This window comes from Saccoglossus kowalevskii, chromosome 7 (assembly GCF_978046115.1).
Source record: "Saccoglossus kowalevskii chromosome 7, keSacKowa6.1, whole genome shotgun sequence".
Lineage (NCBI taxonomy): Eukaryota > Metazoa > Hemichordata > Enteropneusta > Harrimaniidae > Saccoglossus > Saccoglossus kowalevskii.
The window spans coordinates 29,653,747-29,667,658 of record NC_140647.1 but is presented as its reverse complement, the minus strand read 5'-3'; the positions used below and the strand labels follow the sequence as shown (position 1 = coordinate 29,667,658).

General features: G+C 33.6%; 1 protein-coding gene and 1 long non-coding RNA gene across 2 annotated transcripts in view; one reads left to right on the top strand and one right to left on the bottom strand.

Annotated features, from left to right (window-relative positions):
* Positions 1–12,911, top strand: part of LOC102808116 (TPR and ankyrin repeat-containing protein 1-like) — a 57,766-nt gene extending 44,855 nt beyond the window's left edge. Inside the window, exons 35-38 of the mRNA XM_085501902.1 lie at positions 8,828–8,942; positions 9,519–9,598; positions 10,026–10,212; positions 10,458–12,911. Of these exons, the coding sequence (XP_085358028.1) occupies positions 8,828–8,942; positions 9,519–9,598; positions 10,026–10,212; positions 10,458–10,636 (561 nt within the window). The 3' untranslated portion in view covers positions 10,637–12,911. The remainder of the gene's footprint in view (positions 1–8,827; positions 8,943–9,518; positions 9,599–10,025; positions 10,213–10,457) is intronic.
* LOC146740919 (uncharacterized) lies at positions 4,685–5,322 on the bottom strand. Its single transcript, XR_014929930.1, has 2 exons — positions 5,208–5,322; positions 4,685–4,929 (listed from the first exon to the last, which is right to left on the bottom strand). It is a non-coding gene; the product is annotated as an uncharacterized LOC146740919 (long non-coding RNA).
* Positions 12,912–13,912: the final 1,001 nt, after the last annotated feature.

Sequence of the window (13,912 nt, the reverse complement as noted above, 5' to 3'; positions counted from 1 at the left end):
TTTCGGAAAGATTTAATTTTCACAACTTTTGAATATTTATTCATACTTTTAGGCTAGTGAGGAGGTTATAATAATTTTTCATTTCACTTTAACTCTGTTTTTTTCACCCCTCAGACCCCTTTGAAAAGTCACTTCTGGCCATTGTAATGGCCACTTTTTTTTTAATGGCCAGAATACCAACCAGAAATTTTTTAATGGTCAAAATATTGGCCAGTATTTTCAAACTGGTAGTTATAATGACCACTATTTTTACACTGGTCAGAATAATAGTAATTTTTTATTTAATGATGGAGTGGGTGACAATCTATTTTTTTAATGGGTATTATAATGATCATTTTATTTTTCATTACATGAATAAAATGGTCATTTTTTTTTTCATGTCACAGATATACCCGGTAATGGCACATGGGGATTGACAGCTCTCCTCTTTTTCCTCACTCGCTTCAGTTTGCTTCAATTTTAAGCCAGTACAATTGTAGGTAAACGTAAAATACAAGATTTTGAAAAATTTGAAATATGGAATTATATATCTTGAAAAAATATGACGTTTTGGGTTAATTTGTTTTTAAAATCACAACAAATCATGCACTTGATACTGTTGACTTAATAATATATAGTATAATGCAATAGGTTATTATTGAACATAGAAGATGACCCGTTTTCAAAATTCGGCCTAGACCCTTATCACGGGCGCTAACGAAGTGTGTGCAAACATTGAGCCCAGGCTAATCACCCAAAATACCATTGTACTTGATGTCCATTTGAAAATTTAACTATTATATTCATAACTATTCTTATTCATAACTATACTAAACTTGACAATCAATACAAGCACATTCTGTGACATTATTCTTGAGATAAAAATGGACTGACAATGAGACTCTGTACTACATCCTGTTCTTATAAAGGCAATATCCAGCATTTTAATACCTTGAACAAACAAACAAACAAGACATTCACTACTGAACCTTTGAAAAGTGTGCAACCCCCAAAATACTCAGCAACTGACTTTCCACCAAAAAAAGTCACATAAACAGCTGGTTACTCCAAAAAGTCACATAAACAGAGAGTTATTAATCCGAAAAAAGAGCCTGTCTTTATGAGTGGGGTTAAGCTCAAACATAAACAAAATTCCCATTTTAATAATGACAAAAAACTAAAGTTTAGTCTTCAAATACACCCAAACTATAACATTTTAAATTGAAACTTTTCATAACATGTGTTATAAACTGTAGAAGTTTATGTTGAAGGGTTGATGGAAGGTGATTTTAAAGTGGCTAAGACACAGTCAACTAAAAAATACCCATGATGCTCTGCTTTATTTTTATATTTTGCTATTTTCTCTATTATGAATGGTTTAATGTGATATGAAAATTATCTGTGAAAATATTCCACGACTACTGCATGTGTACAAAACTGGGTTGGGTGGTTCAGTAAGTTATATGGGGGAGGGGGTCTAGCATAGAGCTCCATGTGTGTAGCGCTAGCTGACTTAGCAGTGAATGGCATGTTTTTTTGTTCACGGTATTATAATGCTGGACAATAATAGTGTTCATGCTACATGAAGTACTGGCTAAGATTTTAGCTGATGTTTGCATTTTGACTAGACCCAATTGCATCCATGCATTGGGAGGGCCAGTCCTTAGCACGGGAGCTAAGGTGCTCTGTTTACGAACGCAAAATTTCTGCTGCTGACATGTTTCATTCTAATTTATGAAGCGAAGTGCACTGGAACACAAGCGTAGACAGACCGACTTATTTGGATGCACAGGAACAGTATATAACGGCGTTACAGAATGCAGAGTTTTATTAGTGCATGTCGTAGACAGGGAACCAAATTGGCGTTGTTGTATGCTCTACTACAGCGACCCAATCAGTGTGGAAGCGTGTACGGAGTAATTAATGACTGGTGGGATACTACATGGAACTATAAACCACAGGAAGAACAACCACTTCGTTTCCTTTGAACTATGATAGTTGCCGCGATGTCGAATGTTTATTTTGACTGTTTATTTCGTCGCATTAAAAAATAAGCCGATTTACGCAAATGAACGTTTATCTCAGGCTATCGGTCATTTTCGGAGTCAATCGAGCGACTTCGGGATATCACGTGATCGAGTTGTTTCGGTTATAGCATAAAAAACAATGGCGCCAAGACAAAAACACTGATAAATGAGCGACATTCAACGGGAAAAAAAAACACATTGCCACTTCTGGCGATCGAAGGGAAACACGGAATAAGTCGGGATATCTCAACAACAAACAGCATACCAAACCCCATGTTTCGCAAACTTTCGCAACCTTATTTTTTCGAGGATTGAAAAAAGCAATAAATAATCTAAAAACGACATTGAAAATTATGAAAACTCGCTAAAACTCCGACCCGTTGCATGATTTCCGGTACACTGAAGGTCACGCTGCAGACCGACTTGTTTGCGCATGCGTAGTGAATGAAATATTTTACTGCGCAGATATGAATTTTTTTTTTCAAGTTTTCTGTTTCCAGCAAAGCGGTTGATACAGGCGTATTGGCGGCAACTAACATGGAGTATGACTAATGTCGTGGAAACAAAAGCGAAAGCACTGTAAGATAAACTAAAACAAAGGTTTTTTTAATCCTCTTAGTTTCGTTGTTCTTCCTGGGGTTTATAGTTCCATGGATACTAGTAGACGACTTCCCCAGAAGTCGAAGATATGGTGTTTCGCATGCGCACGCATCCCGTTTTGGGGTGTAACGTAAATTGCACATGTGATATTGCTTTTGAGTGTACCAATCAACATCACAAAAATTCCCTTCTAACAACTATCAGCAAACTAGTATCGGAAGCACCACAATGGTTTAAAAAAAAACAATTGAAAAAACTGGTGATGATATTAATAAAAAAAATAAGCATTATAAATCAATAAAACATGGAAAAGGAATGAAAAAAAAAATATTAAGGGAGAGAAATATATGGTGGTTGTTTCGATAATTTGTGGTTGGTTTATTTCGGTTAACAGTGTAGTTATGGCACTGTACCATTGCTGTTTAATTGTTTGTTCATAATTGCTGCCTCCCTTGGGAAACAAGTTTGGGTGTTCTTAGCCAGTGCAGAGACCCTCAACACTGTGGCCTGTGCTATAACTGTTGGGCCCTCCTGTGAGTGAACACAATTGGGTATAGCTGATATGCAAACATTTGGGATTCACTTTTATCTTAGCCTGTACTTGGTCAAAGTCCCTCTTATGACTATGACTTGGTGTAGCCTGAAACCAGACTACTGTGGATTAGTGATGTTTTGTAATGGATTACCTCCCTGATGAGTACATTTAAATAACAATGGAAACTAGCATATCACTGGCAACACATATAAGGATTTTGACAAATTTTCACCGTTTTGTATGAAACTATTTTCACAACAACATTAATGTTTTACAATAAATTATATCAAACATATGTATAATTTAGTAGTATTAAAACTTTTTAAGTTTTTTTGAATTAAGAATGCACCAATCTTACTAGGAATCTATTCAAATCTAACCCTTAGTATGCTAATTTAATAATGGCTCATCAAAGGTATTGAATTACTGAACACACATCTTTGCATAGTTTCCAAAACTAAAATATTATTTCATGCTCTGGCCCCTCTCATGTAACAGTTTAAGAATACGTACATTATTTAAAATCATTTTAAAAATGCGACTGGAATGTCCAGGCCCAAACTTCTGCTGCTGCAACATCCGTCCATTCTTGCATATACCGGTACATGCAATTGTTTTTCTGAGATTCTGCATGCAACCAGTTTATTTTTTGAACTGAATAACAGATTCCTAGAAGTTTATTTTGACATTTCCAAATAACACTATATATAATTTAACAATTTCAGGAATAGATTAGATTGCTTGCTATTCCATTAGAAACTCTTACTTCCAAGTGTGATTTTCAACAAGCGTTCATATGTTTAGCTAACCAAAGGGAAACAAAAGCATAGTGACAGGAAGTCAACACAGCAGAAAGTATGACAAAGGTTTACACTTCAAAAATGACTGGAAAGTAAATAATTTATAACCAAAGACCATCTATGCATAAACAACTAAAGATCTGGGAGGTACAGCTTTGCAAAGTAAAAAAGTCATATGGGGGGAGGGGGGGGGGTTAAAACATTGCTTCAAACACAGTCCCTCTATCGCTGTGCTTCAAAACATCATCTTAATTATTCAGCTCAGTGTACAAACACATAAAGTACAGAAATTGGATAATTAATGAAAACATTAGACAAAACAATAATATGTAAGCAATATTAAAAGTATGCCATGTTTTGTTTTGTTTTTGAAAAATCATGAAGTAGTGCACAGCCATACAGACTGTTTTAGTGGATAATAATATTTTAGGTTTGCAATGTCATACTCCTCCAGATATTCATCAAGTTTTCTTGAGAGGCGATTAGCTTAAGGAGGGGGCTGTGCAAAATGTTTTTTCTCCTCTTTGTTTTTGTGCTATTCTTTTTCTAGTGTAAAATATTTTTTCTCAAAGATGTAGGCGTGTCAAATTTGTTCATGTTTTTGATCTCTACAGGATTTTTTCAATAATATTTTCCTGTTAATTATTATTAAGAAGATGAAAGATTGTGGAGTGAGTGTGGGTGTGTACAAAAGGGTCAGCAAGAAGAACTATATAAGATAGCTGAAAATCATGAAATACCAGTTGAAAGATGTCACTTTTATTTGAGGGAAAACATAAAAAAAGGAATGTACAGTAACTCTACACACTTGGAACTTTCAAAATCTGTGTGCAGATGTAAAACTGATAAACATGCAAATGCTAAACCATTGCATCCATCAATACTGGTTAAACTTTTTTTTCCCCTTAACGTCACGTCCATAAATTCTGGTTCTTCAACTTCTTACGTTCCATTTATATAGTATTTCCTTTTTTTAAATTGTCATTATCTGCAAAAAATAATTCAGATTGCTATTAGCTCATAATGACCAGTTTTTAATTAAGAAACTTTGTAATCAATTTTGGAAACAAAAATGTGTGGTGTCTGTGTATTCTGGCATATTTCTGTCCTCACAAATAACAATGTGGATAAAATGACATCTTGTGATATGTCAATTTTTCCCCTATGCAACTCAGATATACTTCCAAAAAGATGATACCCGGTACATTCTGATTGAAAAAATATAAATATCAAATAAAACAGAATAACATCAAATTGTTTCCTAACCGAATATATTAAGGGGTTGTGCCATATATACACACAGTTCATCTCTTGAGAGACTAGGACAGTACACAGTCCCTCTGTGGACAGTACATAGCTGTACTTGGGAACCTAATTTCTGAGAACAATAGGGGGATTTAACTTCCTACAAGAGACAAAAGAATGTTATGTAATAATGCAGCTGCATGATTTTGTCTTTCAAAGTAGGAAGTTGTGTACATACAAAATTATAGAGTCCCTCCACAATGGGAATGCCACCATGCATGTACAACTTCATCGATCCCCAGGTACTTTCACAAAATAAATAATTGTATTATAATTATGATCCAATACAATACCATATTTGCTCTAAAATTACATTTGTGGATACTAAATCATGAAAATATTACATATTTCGACCGTTGAAGATCCCTGTAATTTACCTAAGCGCATGTGCTGCTAATAGAGTAATTATGTTAAGTGTAATATTGTTTCTATATTTTTTTTTCAAAATCAAAAAAATGCTATTAAAAATATAAAAACAGTTTAGTTTGAAAAGTGAAATAATGGTATTCGGATGGTTATGATTTAAGCATGACCTTAGAAAACAGGGTCATGCAACTTCTGTCTGAGACAATGTGCAATGTGGGTTATAACCTCCTGTATAATCTCATTAATACATATACATGTACCTAGAAGATTTATACATCTGAAACAGTTTTTACTAGTATTCCCATTAGTCAGTGTATAACAAGTGCACTATGCTATATCTGTTCTAAATATGATGAAAAATCCACTTGTTATAATGACACAAATTTTCTTGGTCATTGTTTACTTTTAGGCAGTTTTGTTTCCTTGCAGAGAAAACTTACCATTTTTGTTTCCCTTTCCTGATTTCATAGTGGAATAAAAATTGTTAATTTTTAGTTTCACTCGCATCAATAGAATGGACTTGGCTATTCAAGTTTTGATCAAATTTAATTTTTCTGATTATATTCCAACCACAAAATTGTCTCATTTTGTGTAGCTACACCCTGGCAGCCATGTTTGGCTTATGAAATAGAAAAAGATGTAACAGTGGTGTTGACATAGCTTTATTATCAGTTTCTCTAAGGTGTTAATTTGGGTAGAGGATTATAACTAAGGTTACATGAAAGGGGTAGCCACAGTAGTATGTCCCTGTTCTCTAAGGTCTATGATTTAAGTAATGTTATACATGTATAGACTAAATATTTTTTTGTCCCAGTTGAGCCAGAGTACCCATGATCAATTTGGCTGACCCAGAAACGCCCAGGACATTTACTGACTGAATATTACACCTTCATTATATTTTGTTTAAGTCTCGCCCATTTGCCCCCTGTATCTTCAATAGTAGTGTTCATGCTACACAAAGTACGGGCTAAGATTTAAGCTAATCTCATATGTTTGAGTTCATGCACAGAAGGAAACAATGGTTAGCACGGGGTAAGGAACGCCCAAACTTATTAAGAATAGGCAAAATCTTCAGAAATTTTAACTATGAGTGCTCAGTAAGAGTAACTAGGAAAGTTAGTTCTACAGTTATAAAACAATACCAAAGCAAATTCAGAAAGTGCAAATTGCAGAATAACAGGAAGTAGCACAGTCTCATCATCGGTACATTTTTTCTTGAGTCAATCTCTCTATATGTGTTAGCGTTGATTGTCATGCAGGAAATGGCACACCAAAATAAAAAGTTATGAATATAGTAGTAAATCTCCTAAATGAACATTAAATACAATGGTTTTTTTAGCCGAGCTAAGCGTTCATGCATGTTTTGTTTTGCCTGTGCTAAGGCTTTGGACTGACCAGATTTACTCTGTACCTAGTATTTCTTAGCCTGTATTCATGCACATTTTTTTAGCACAGGGTAATGTATTGGACCTCTTAGCCTTTGCTAAAGAGCTCTACGTGAATGCTACGAATAAGTGTCTTCTGTTTATTCCTACTTTAGGTGCATACATTCAGGTTCACTTCCCTTTTATATTGATCTCTACAACTCATTCAAATCAAATTGGGCTCAAAGATGAGCAAAGAATATTAGATTCAATTGAAATTTAGTTTAAATCCATGCTAAATTAAAAGTTATTTTGAGTATGAGGTTTACTTTTTTCTTTTGTGCGCAAAGAAAAATGAACTGTTGCACACTGTAGGCATATATCATCTATACTAGTTTACAGGAAAAAGGGATTCTGTATGGTATTTGATGTTATGGGCATAATATATACATGTATAGTTAATACATGATTACTAAATTAGATTTCCCAGTGTACAGTATACTATTGCTGGTATTGTCTGAAGAGAAAAAAAAAACAATATACATAGTCTTCGAAAATTTAAAAAAACAAACATTTTGCAGTCAGTTAAATTATTTTATTAAAATAATTTGAAAACATTGCCATGAATGGAAACAAATTTACGTTGATGTTTTTTTGCAGATTTCAGGAGTTGGAAATAACCTTTGTTTATACTTTTCTTGTATTAACAAACATAGGAGCTAATCCTCATTAACACCTACTTGAGCTTGTTGTTTGACAATTATGAATAATAATGAAGCATTACTTACACAGTGTGCCATGACTGAACAAAAACGAAAGCCCCAAAAGACTATCCTGCTACATAAACAACAACAAAAGTATCTAATATTGTATTGAAGTCATTGTAAAATAATTACAAATTCATACCTTGATGTGCCAGTTGCAGTACTGCAATCGTCCTATGATTCAACACCATCTAAATACTCCGCAGGTTATGCAGTCCACCAGCAGTCACTGGCATCAGCGTTACTATGAAATTTCACTGGGGATCGAGGCAATATTCGCGAAATTTCATTTAAGTGTACTTGCAAGCTTCAGTAAAACTTGGGAAAAATAAATTCCCACACGTATATTGAGCTCACTCGAGGTAGCAGGCTGTTTTCTGGGCCATTATATTTAGAGACATGAACAAAAATACTGGTCATTTTATGTATGTAATGAAAAATAAAATGACCATTATACTGCCCATCAAAAAAAAAATGTTCATCAACTCCATCATTTAAAAAGCAATTGTAATTATTCTGACCAGTATAAAAAACATGGGTCATTAAAACCGCCATTTTAAAAACACTGGTAAATATTTTGGCCACTTAAAAAATTCTGGTCAATACTCTGGCCATTAAGAAAATAGTGGCCATTATAATGGCCAGAAGTGACTTTTTAAAGGGGTCTGAGGGGTGTAAAAACAGTGTTAAAGTGAAATGAAGAATTATTATAACCTTCTCACTAACCTAAAAGCACAAATAAATATTCAAAAGTTTTGAAAATTAAAACTTTCCGAAACGCGACGGAATTTCCGAAAGTAATCCGGACGCTGTTACTAGATTATTTGTTGGGAACAAATTCAGAGTTGTACCCTATGGATCGCCAAAGTTTTGTGTCATTTGCATGATTAAATATGTATAACTTCAAAATTTTTAATCAAGGTAGATAATTGGAATTTATGTCCATTTGTACCTAAAATACAACAAAAAAAAAAAAGACATGCACAATATCTTGCTCTTTCTTGGTGCTATTATGGCATTCATCATATTAATAGACTGTAACCTCTAACTAATAATCACCTGTCAAAATCTTTTCTTTCAACTAAAGGACACCTCGCCAACTCACCGAGTACACGTACACAACCTCCAACACATACAGAAGACGAGTGACTTCAACACTTACAAGAAAAGTTACATGACAAGAGTTCTACCAGTCATCACAGGTAATGAGATAATTCCTTTGTTTTTATACATCTGATAACAACATGATCTAGCTAATATGACCTGTGAGGGTGCTATGTGCCCATTATTTAAGCACAGACCACTTTTCCTTTATGGAGTGGGTTGCAAGAAACAAGTCTGCTTTAGTTGCCATGGCAAATAAAAAAAATGACAGTCTGCTGGTAATCGGTAAAAAGGAATCTTCCAATAAGCACAACATCGCATCAGGCAAGTTTACGTTGCACCCTAAATTCAGTTTACATGCACATGCAAAACGTTGTATCTTCAACTTGCAAGAAAGTGGTCTATTGAAGGCTACTACCTGTTATTTCATTTATTTAAAACTATTGTATGAAATGAACTATCAGTCATAAATACAGACGACTTTCGGGGGTTTAGTTCCATGATAATAACAATAATACTGAAAAATACTTTTTATTTTCACTGAATCATTCCTTTAGGGAAAAATTAATTCCAGCTAAAATTAAATATTCACAGTACTATAAAATTCTAATTACTAACCGTGGTTCCTGTTACAATGCTGTAACTTTGATATCTCATTTTTGTTTCACACATAGACTGTGACGGTTTCTATCAAGACATGGATCAACAATCTGATTTGTTTGGGAGTCAAACTCAACTTGCATTGGATATACAGGTCAGTGTTTTCGCAATCATACCTATATTGAGTGTTACTCAGTCGTGTCAATTGCAAAAATGCATATAAAACTATTAAGGAATTAAAATTAAAGATTTCAGATCATAAGGAGTGTATTTTAAACGTCAAACCCAAGTTCAAATGCAGCTTACACATTGTCATGCATAAGTCAGTCTCCAAAGGAGGACATTGTATTATGGTACATTTTGTATATATCCATTAAAAATATCAAAAGTCTACATAGGTTTGTATTTGTGATGAAGATGTCACAGCATTATCCATTTGCATTATTTGTAGAAATGTACATTTGTCTGTCAATTCTTCATCACGTATATTAAACTAATATTACTACAGTGGATATTATCTTGCATGTCAATATACATACCGTATATTAAAAAAAGATTTATGAAAACTTTGATCTTCGTAGAAATTGAAAGGCGCTAAAACCAAGCTGGATGAAATCGTAAGAGAAGTGCATCATCAGCGTTCGTGGGAACGGATTGGAGACGTAGTTGAACCCGCAGATGACTTGTGTACAATCCTGAATCAAGTAAAGAAACTTATAAAGGAGATTAGACAAGAGGAAGACAGTAAATTCAGTCTGGCCACTGGAGGTCAGTCTATTTTGAGATTGAGGTGGAGGGGAAAGTTCAAAGGTCACATATAATGTAGATTGAAAATATTCAATCTGATTTATGTTGTTTCCACTGACTGCTGTATTATATTATTTATAAAAGTAAAATTCCTTATGTATAAATATTATATGCACGTATCCCAAAGAACTCAGATCTGCAAACTAGTCGATGTATGACTTTTATGAATAAATTACTGAAACTCTTCGAAATCTTCTCACTCCTAGGTGCTGGCCTTGTTGCTGCTGATGGGGGTGGGATTGATGAAGAGGACGTTGTCTTGGCAACAGCAGGCGAAGATGAACAAGACCTGCCTGGTCATTTATTAAAAGTCAGTGAACAGTTTAAGAAGAAGCAACCTAAACAAAAAGGCGGCAGAGCGAAAGGCAAACGCAGAAAGAAATAAAACACTCAATATTTTTAGTATAAAATGTAGCATGATTGGTTTACTGAATAAATATTTTCCAGCTATTACCATGCTATTAGCATAAATATACATTGGGTTACATGACATATATCATGTTTACTCATTTGAGAAAGGTATTTGGCACTGAATTGCATAAATTAAAACTAATGACAAAATCGCAGCTTTTGCTTTTTAAAATACTAATGTTTGGAATAATTTGTCTTTCAATTCAGTTGTTGCAATATTACATTTTATTCATGTGATAAAAAAATAGTTCTTTGTTTATGTTTTTAAAGTTTTAATGAATGCCTTTAATTTTGAGCTAATCATTGCCAAAAATGTTTTTAAATTTATCATTAAAATTATCTTACAAATGAATATTTACTGTATTTTATGTTTGCTCCAACATAACTTGAGAAATGGTGTTGGGCTGTATTAATGTTTTTATATTGTTTTGTTTAATTGTTAGGGATCAAAATAACCCTCCCACATTATCCGTTTTCAAATACCAAGTGAATATCAATGTTTACTAAATATATATAGTGAAGTCTATTTTTCTGAAAAATTTTCTCAATATTTGATTGTAAAATAATATATTTTTATTAACAATTTAAAATTGTAATCTTCCTATTGGAACAAGCAAATGTCATCACAAGATGTAAAATTGTTACCAGAATCTTGTATTTGTTTATTTTAAATTTTTTTAAATGCTTTGTTTTGATTGGCTTTTAACCTAAAATGTTATTTTTATTCCAGTTTTATTGATTGTAATTGTTATACAATTTTGTGTCAAAATTACGTAGATGGGTAAAACCCTCATCACTCGTGTTGATGTGTAGACATGTGTCATTTAGAATATATTTTGACAATCATGTCGCTTGCTGACATTGTTATATATCAGTCATCGCTGGGAACTTTAATTTTTTAATGGACACGTACAGAAAATAAACAGCTTTTCTTTTTACTCTAGAAATTTTATTGTAGAAATTGTGACAGATATGGGGTTTTACATTCACTACGAGATCTATCAATATATGTGAAAGACATGGTCAAATGTCTCCCACAACAATTGAATGATTTGAATTTAGATTTCTTATTTCTAAAGCTCAAATGTGTATTGAATCACACACGAGTGTTTTGATGTCACTATGATGTCATAACCTTTGTATGTCCTGTTTTCATTCATAACGCAGAATCTTGTAGTAAACAGAAAATGGTCTGTTGGGAATGTGTTCTGGGCAATAAATGCGAGTGTTCGCAGCTATTATCGGCGCTGACGCTGAATCTGCAAATACACAAAATCAGAAACCATAATAATGCTATATTAAGTTTTATGCTGTGTTTTTGATGAATCGTCGCCAATGTTGCCTTAATACACACATTTCCTTATAAAAATTATTAAAAGAATTTAATATTATATATCTCGCCATGCTCCAGTGATATTATAGCTATGCAATAAATAAATAAAATAATTACTATATATGGATATTAAAGTTATATTTTTTATAATTGTATAAAATTTACAAATTAAATATTCAATAGATAAGTAGTATATTTAACCAGAATTTAACAATGTGTAATCATTCATTGTGTATCTCTCATTCTTTTGAATGCCATAGTATTCTCGCAAAATTCGCACTTTTTTTTCAGGATTTTTCTAATTTTGGAACTAATGGACTACTATTTGCCATTTACTGGTATTTCACTATTTTGTCATTTTATCAACTTCTCTGGGTTCTTCTAATTCACAGATTTCCCTACCACATGTAATTTCACATACTGTAAAATCTGTATTAGAAGCCGTGGTAAAATGGTACAATGCAACAGAGGGGATGCGGCTTCTATTAGAGCATCTACACATATGAGAAATGATGAATTTTTGGTTCTCAATTATTCAAATAGAATTGGTGCGACTTCTATTAGGGGTGCGGCTTCTAATACAGATTTTACGGTATTAAGTGAATATTTTATTTAAAATAGTGAAATTCAAAACCCAGTGAATTAGTTATCCCATAGAGTGCCAAAGTAAATTGTTGTCACCATGCATTTTCAAATATTTTGATTAAGACTGTGAACCAATGTAAAATTATGTCTATTTAGCCCAAAATTAAAAAATTCTTGAAAAATCAAACAAAAATTGCAAAATGTTGCATCAGAATTATGGTGAGGAAGCTGTAGCATTCAAAGAGTTGACATTGGTTTGACAGTGAATTCAATCAAATGCTTATTTGTAAATTCTATTCTATGAGATGAATAAAATTCAACAGTGCCTTCAGTCTGCTGAGTTGTTTCTATTAATTCAGGGAGGGTCATATATTGTCACAGAAGCTCAGTAAATTTAAATTGTTTGGGGGGAGCTTTCAGGGCAGGACACACGTTGACCTCCCCCTTATTTTGGGGGGAGCTGTTTTTATGACCTAAATTTCAAATTCACACTTGTCATTGTTTTTTTTAAATATTTTTGTGACAGTTTTGGACATTGAATGTCACCGTTGTCTCTCCTGACTTTTTTTTTTGTATGTGCAAATTGCAAGTGCTAGTGCTGACACATAGTGCATTTTGCCGCAGAAGTCATAATCATGTTTGGTACTACATGACAGGGCTGTGTGGCCATCTCTCTGTCAAATGGCAATTTTCATGCGCTATCCTGGCGTCAACCAGGCTCAGTCGAACACAAGCACCTGCGGACCTTAACAAAGGTTCCCCCAAAGTGGCATTCGTTAGTGAATGAATCTCGGCCAGTGGAATTGGCCTTCCCATTGAGTCTGTGGCACACTCACCCAGGGTAGGGGTTGACCCTTTGATGTTCAGCCTAAGGTAGGATTTGAACTTGGGTCTACCGATCATGAGTCTGGAGTGACAACCACTATGCTACCAGTGAACACTTATCATTGTTATAACAATGTATGAAAAATGTCAATCTTGTATTAGAAATAAAATTTCCTCCATGGATGCAGCACATTCCTGTCAACAAAGCGAGGTATGAAGCATCAACTGGACCCCAGCCAAGTTTTATTCTTTCTCTTGCCCAGTTGCAACCTATACCCATTAGCTGTTGGAATGTACTCTATGTAATTAAAAAGTACTTTCGCTGAGTGTAAATAAACTAATTTTATACTTTTGTTGCTATCATTGTAAAATCCGTGAAGAAAAATGAGTACATGTGTTAAATTCATTAAATGAGATCAGAGAAAGCGATTATATCCAATTTCAAAGTTCTATAATAAATGGAACATTCTTAAAACTTTTGTCACATTCTCATGTATTTTAAATAAT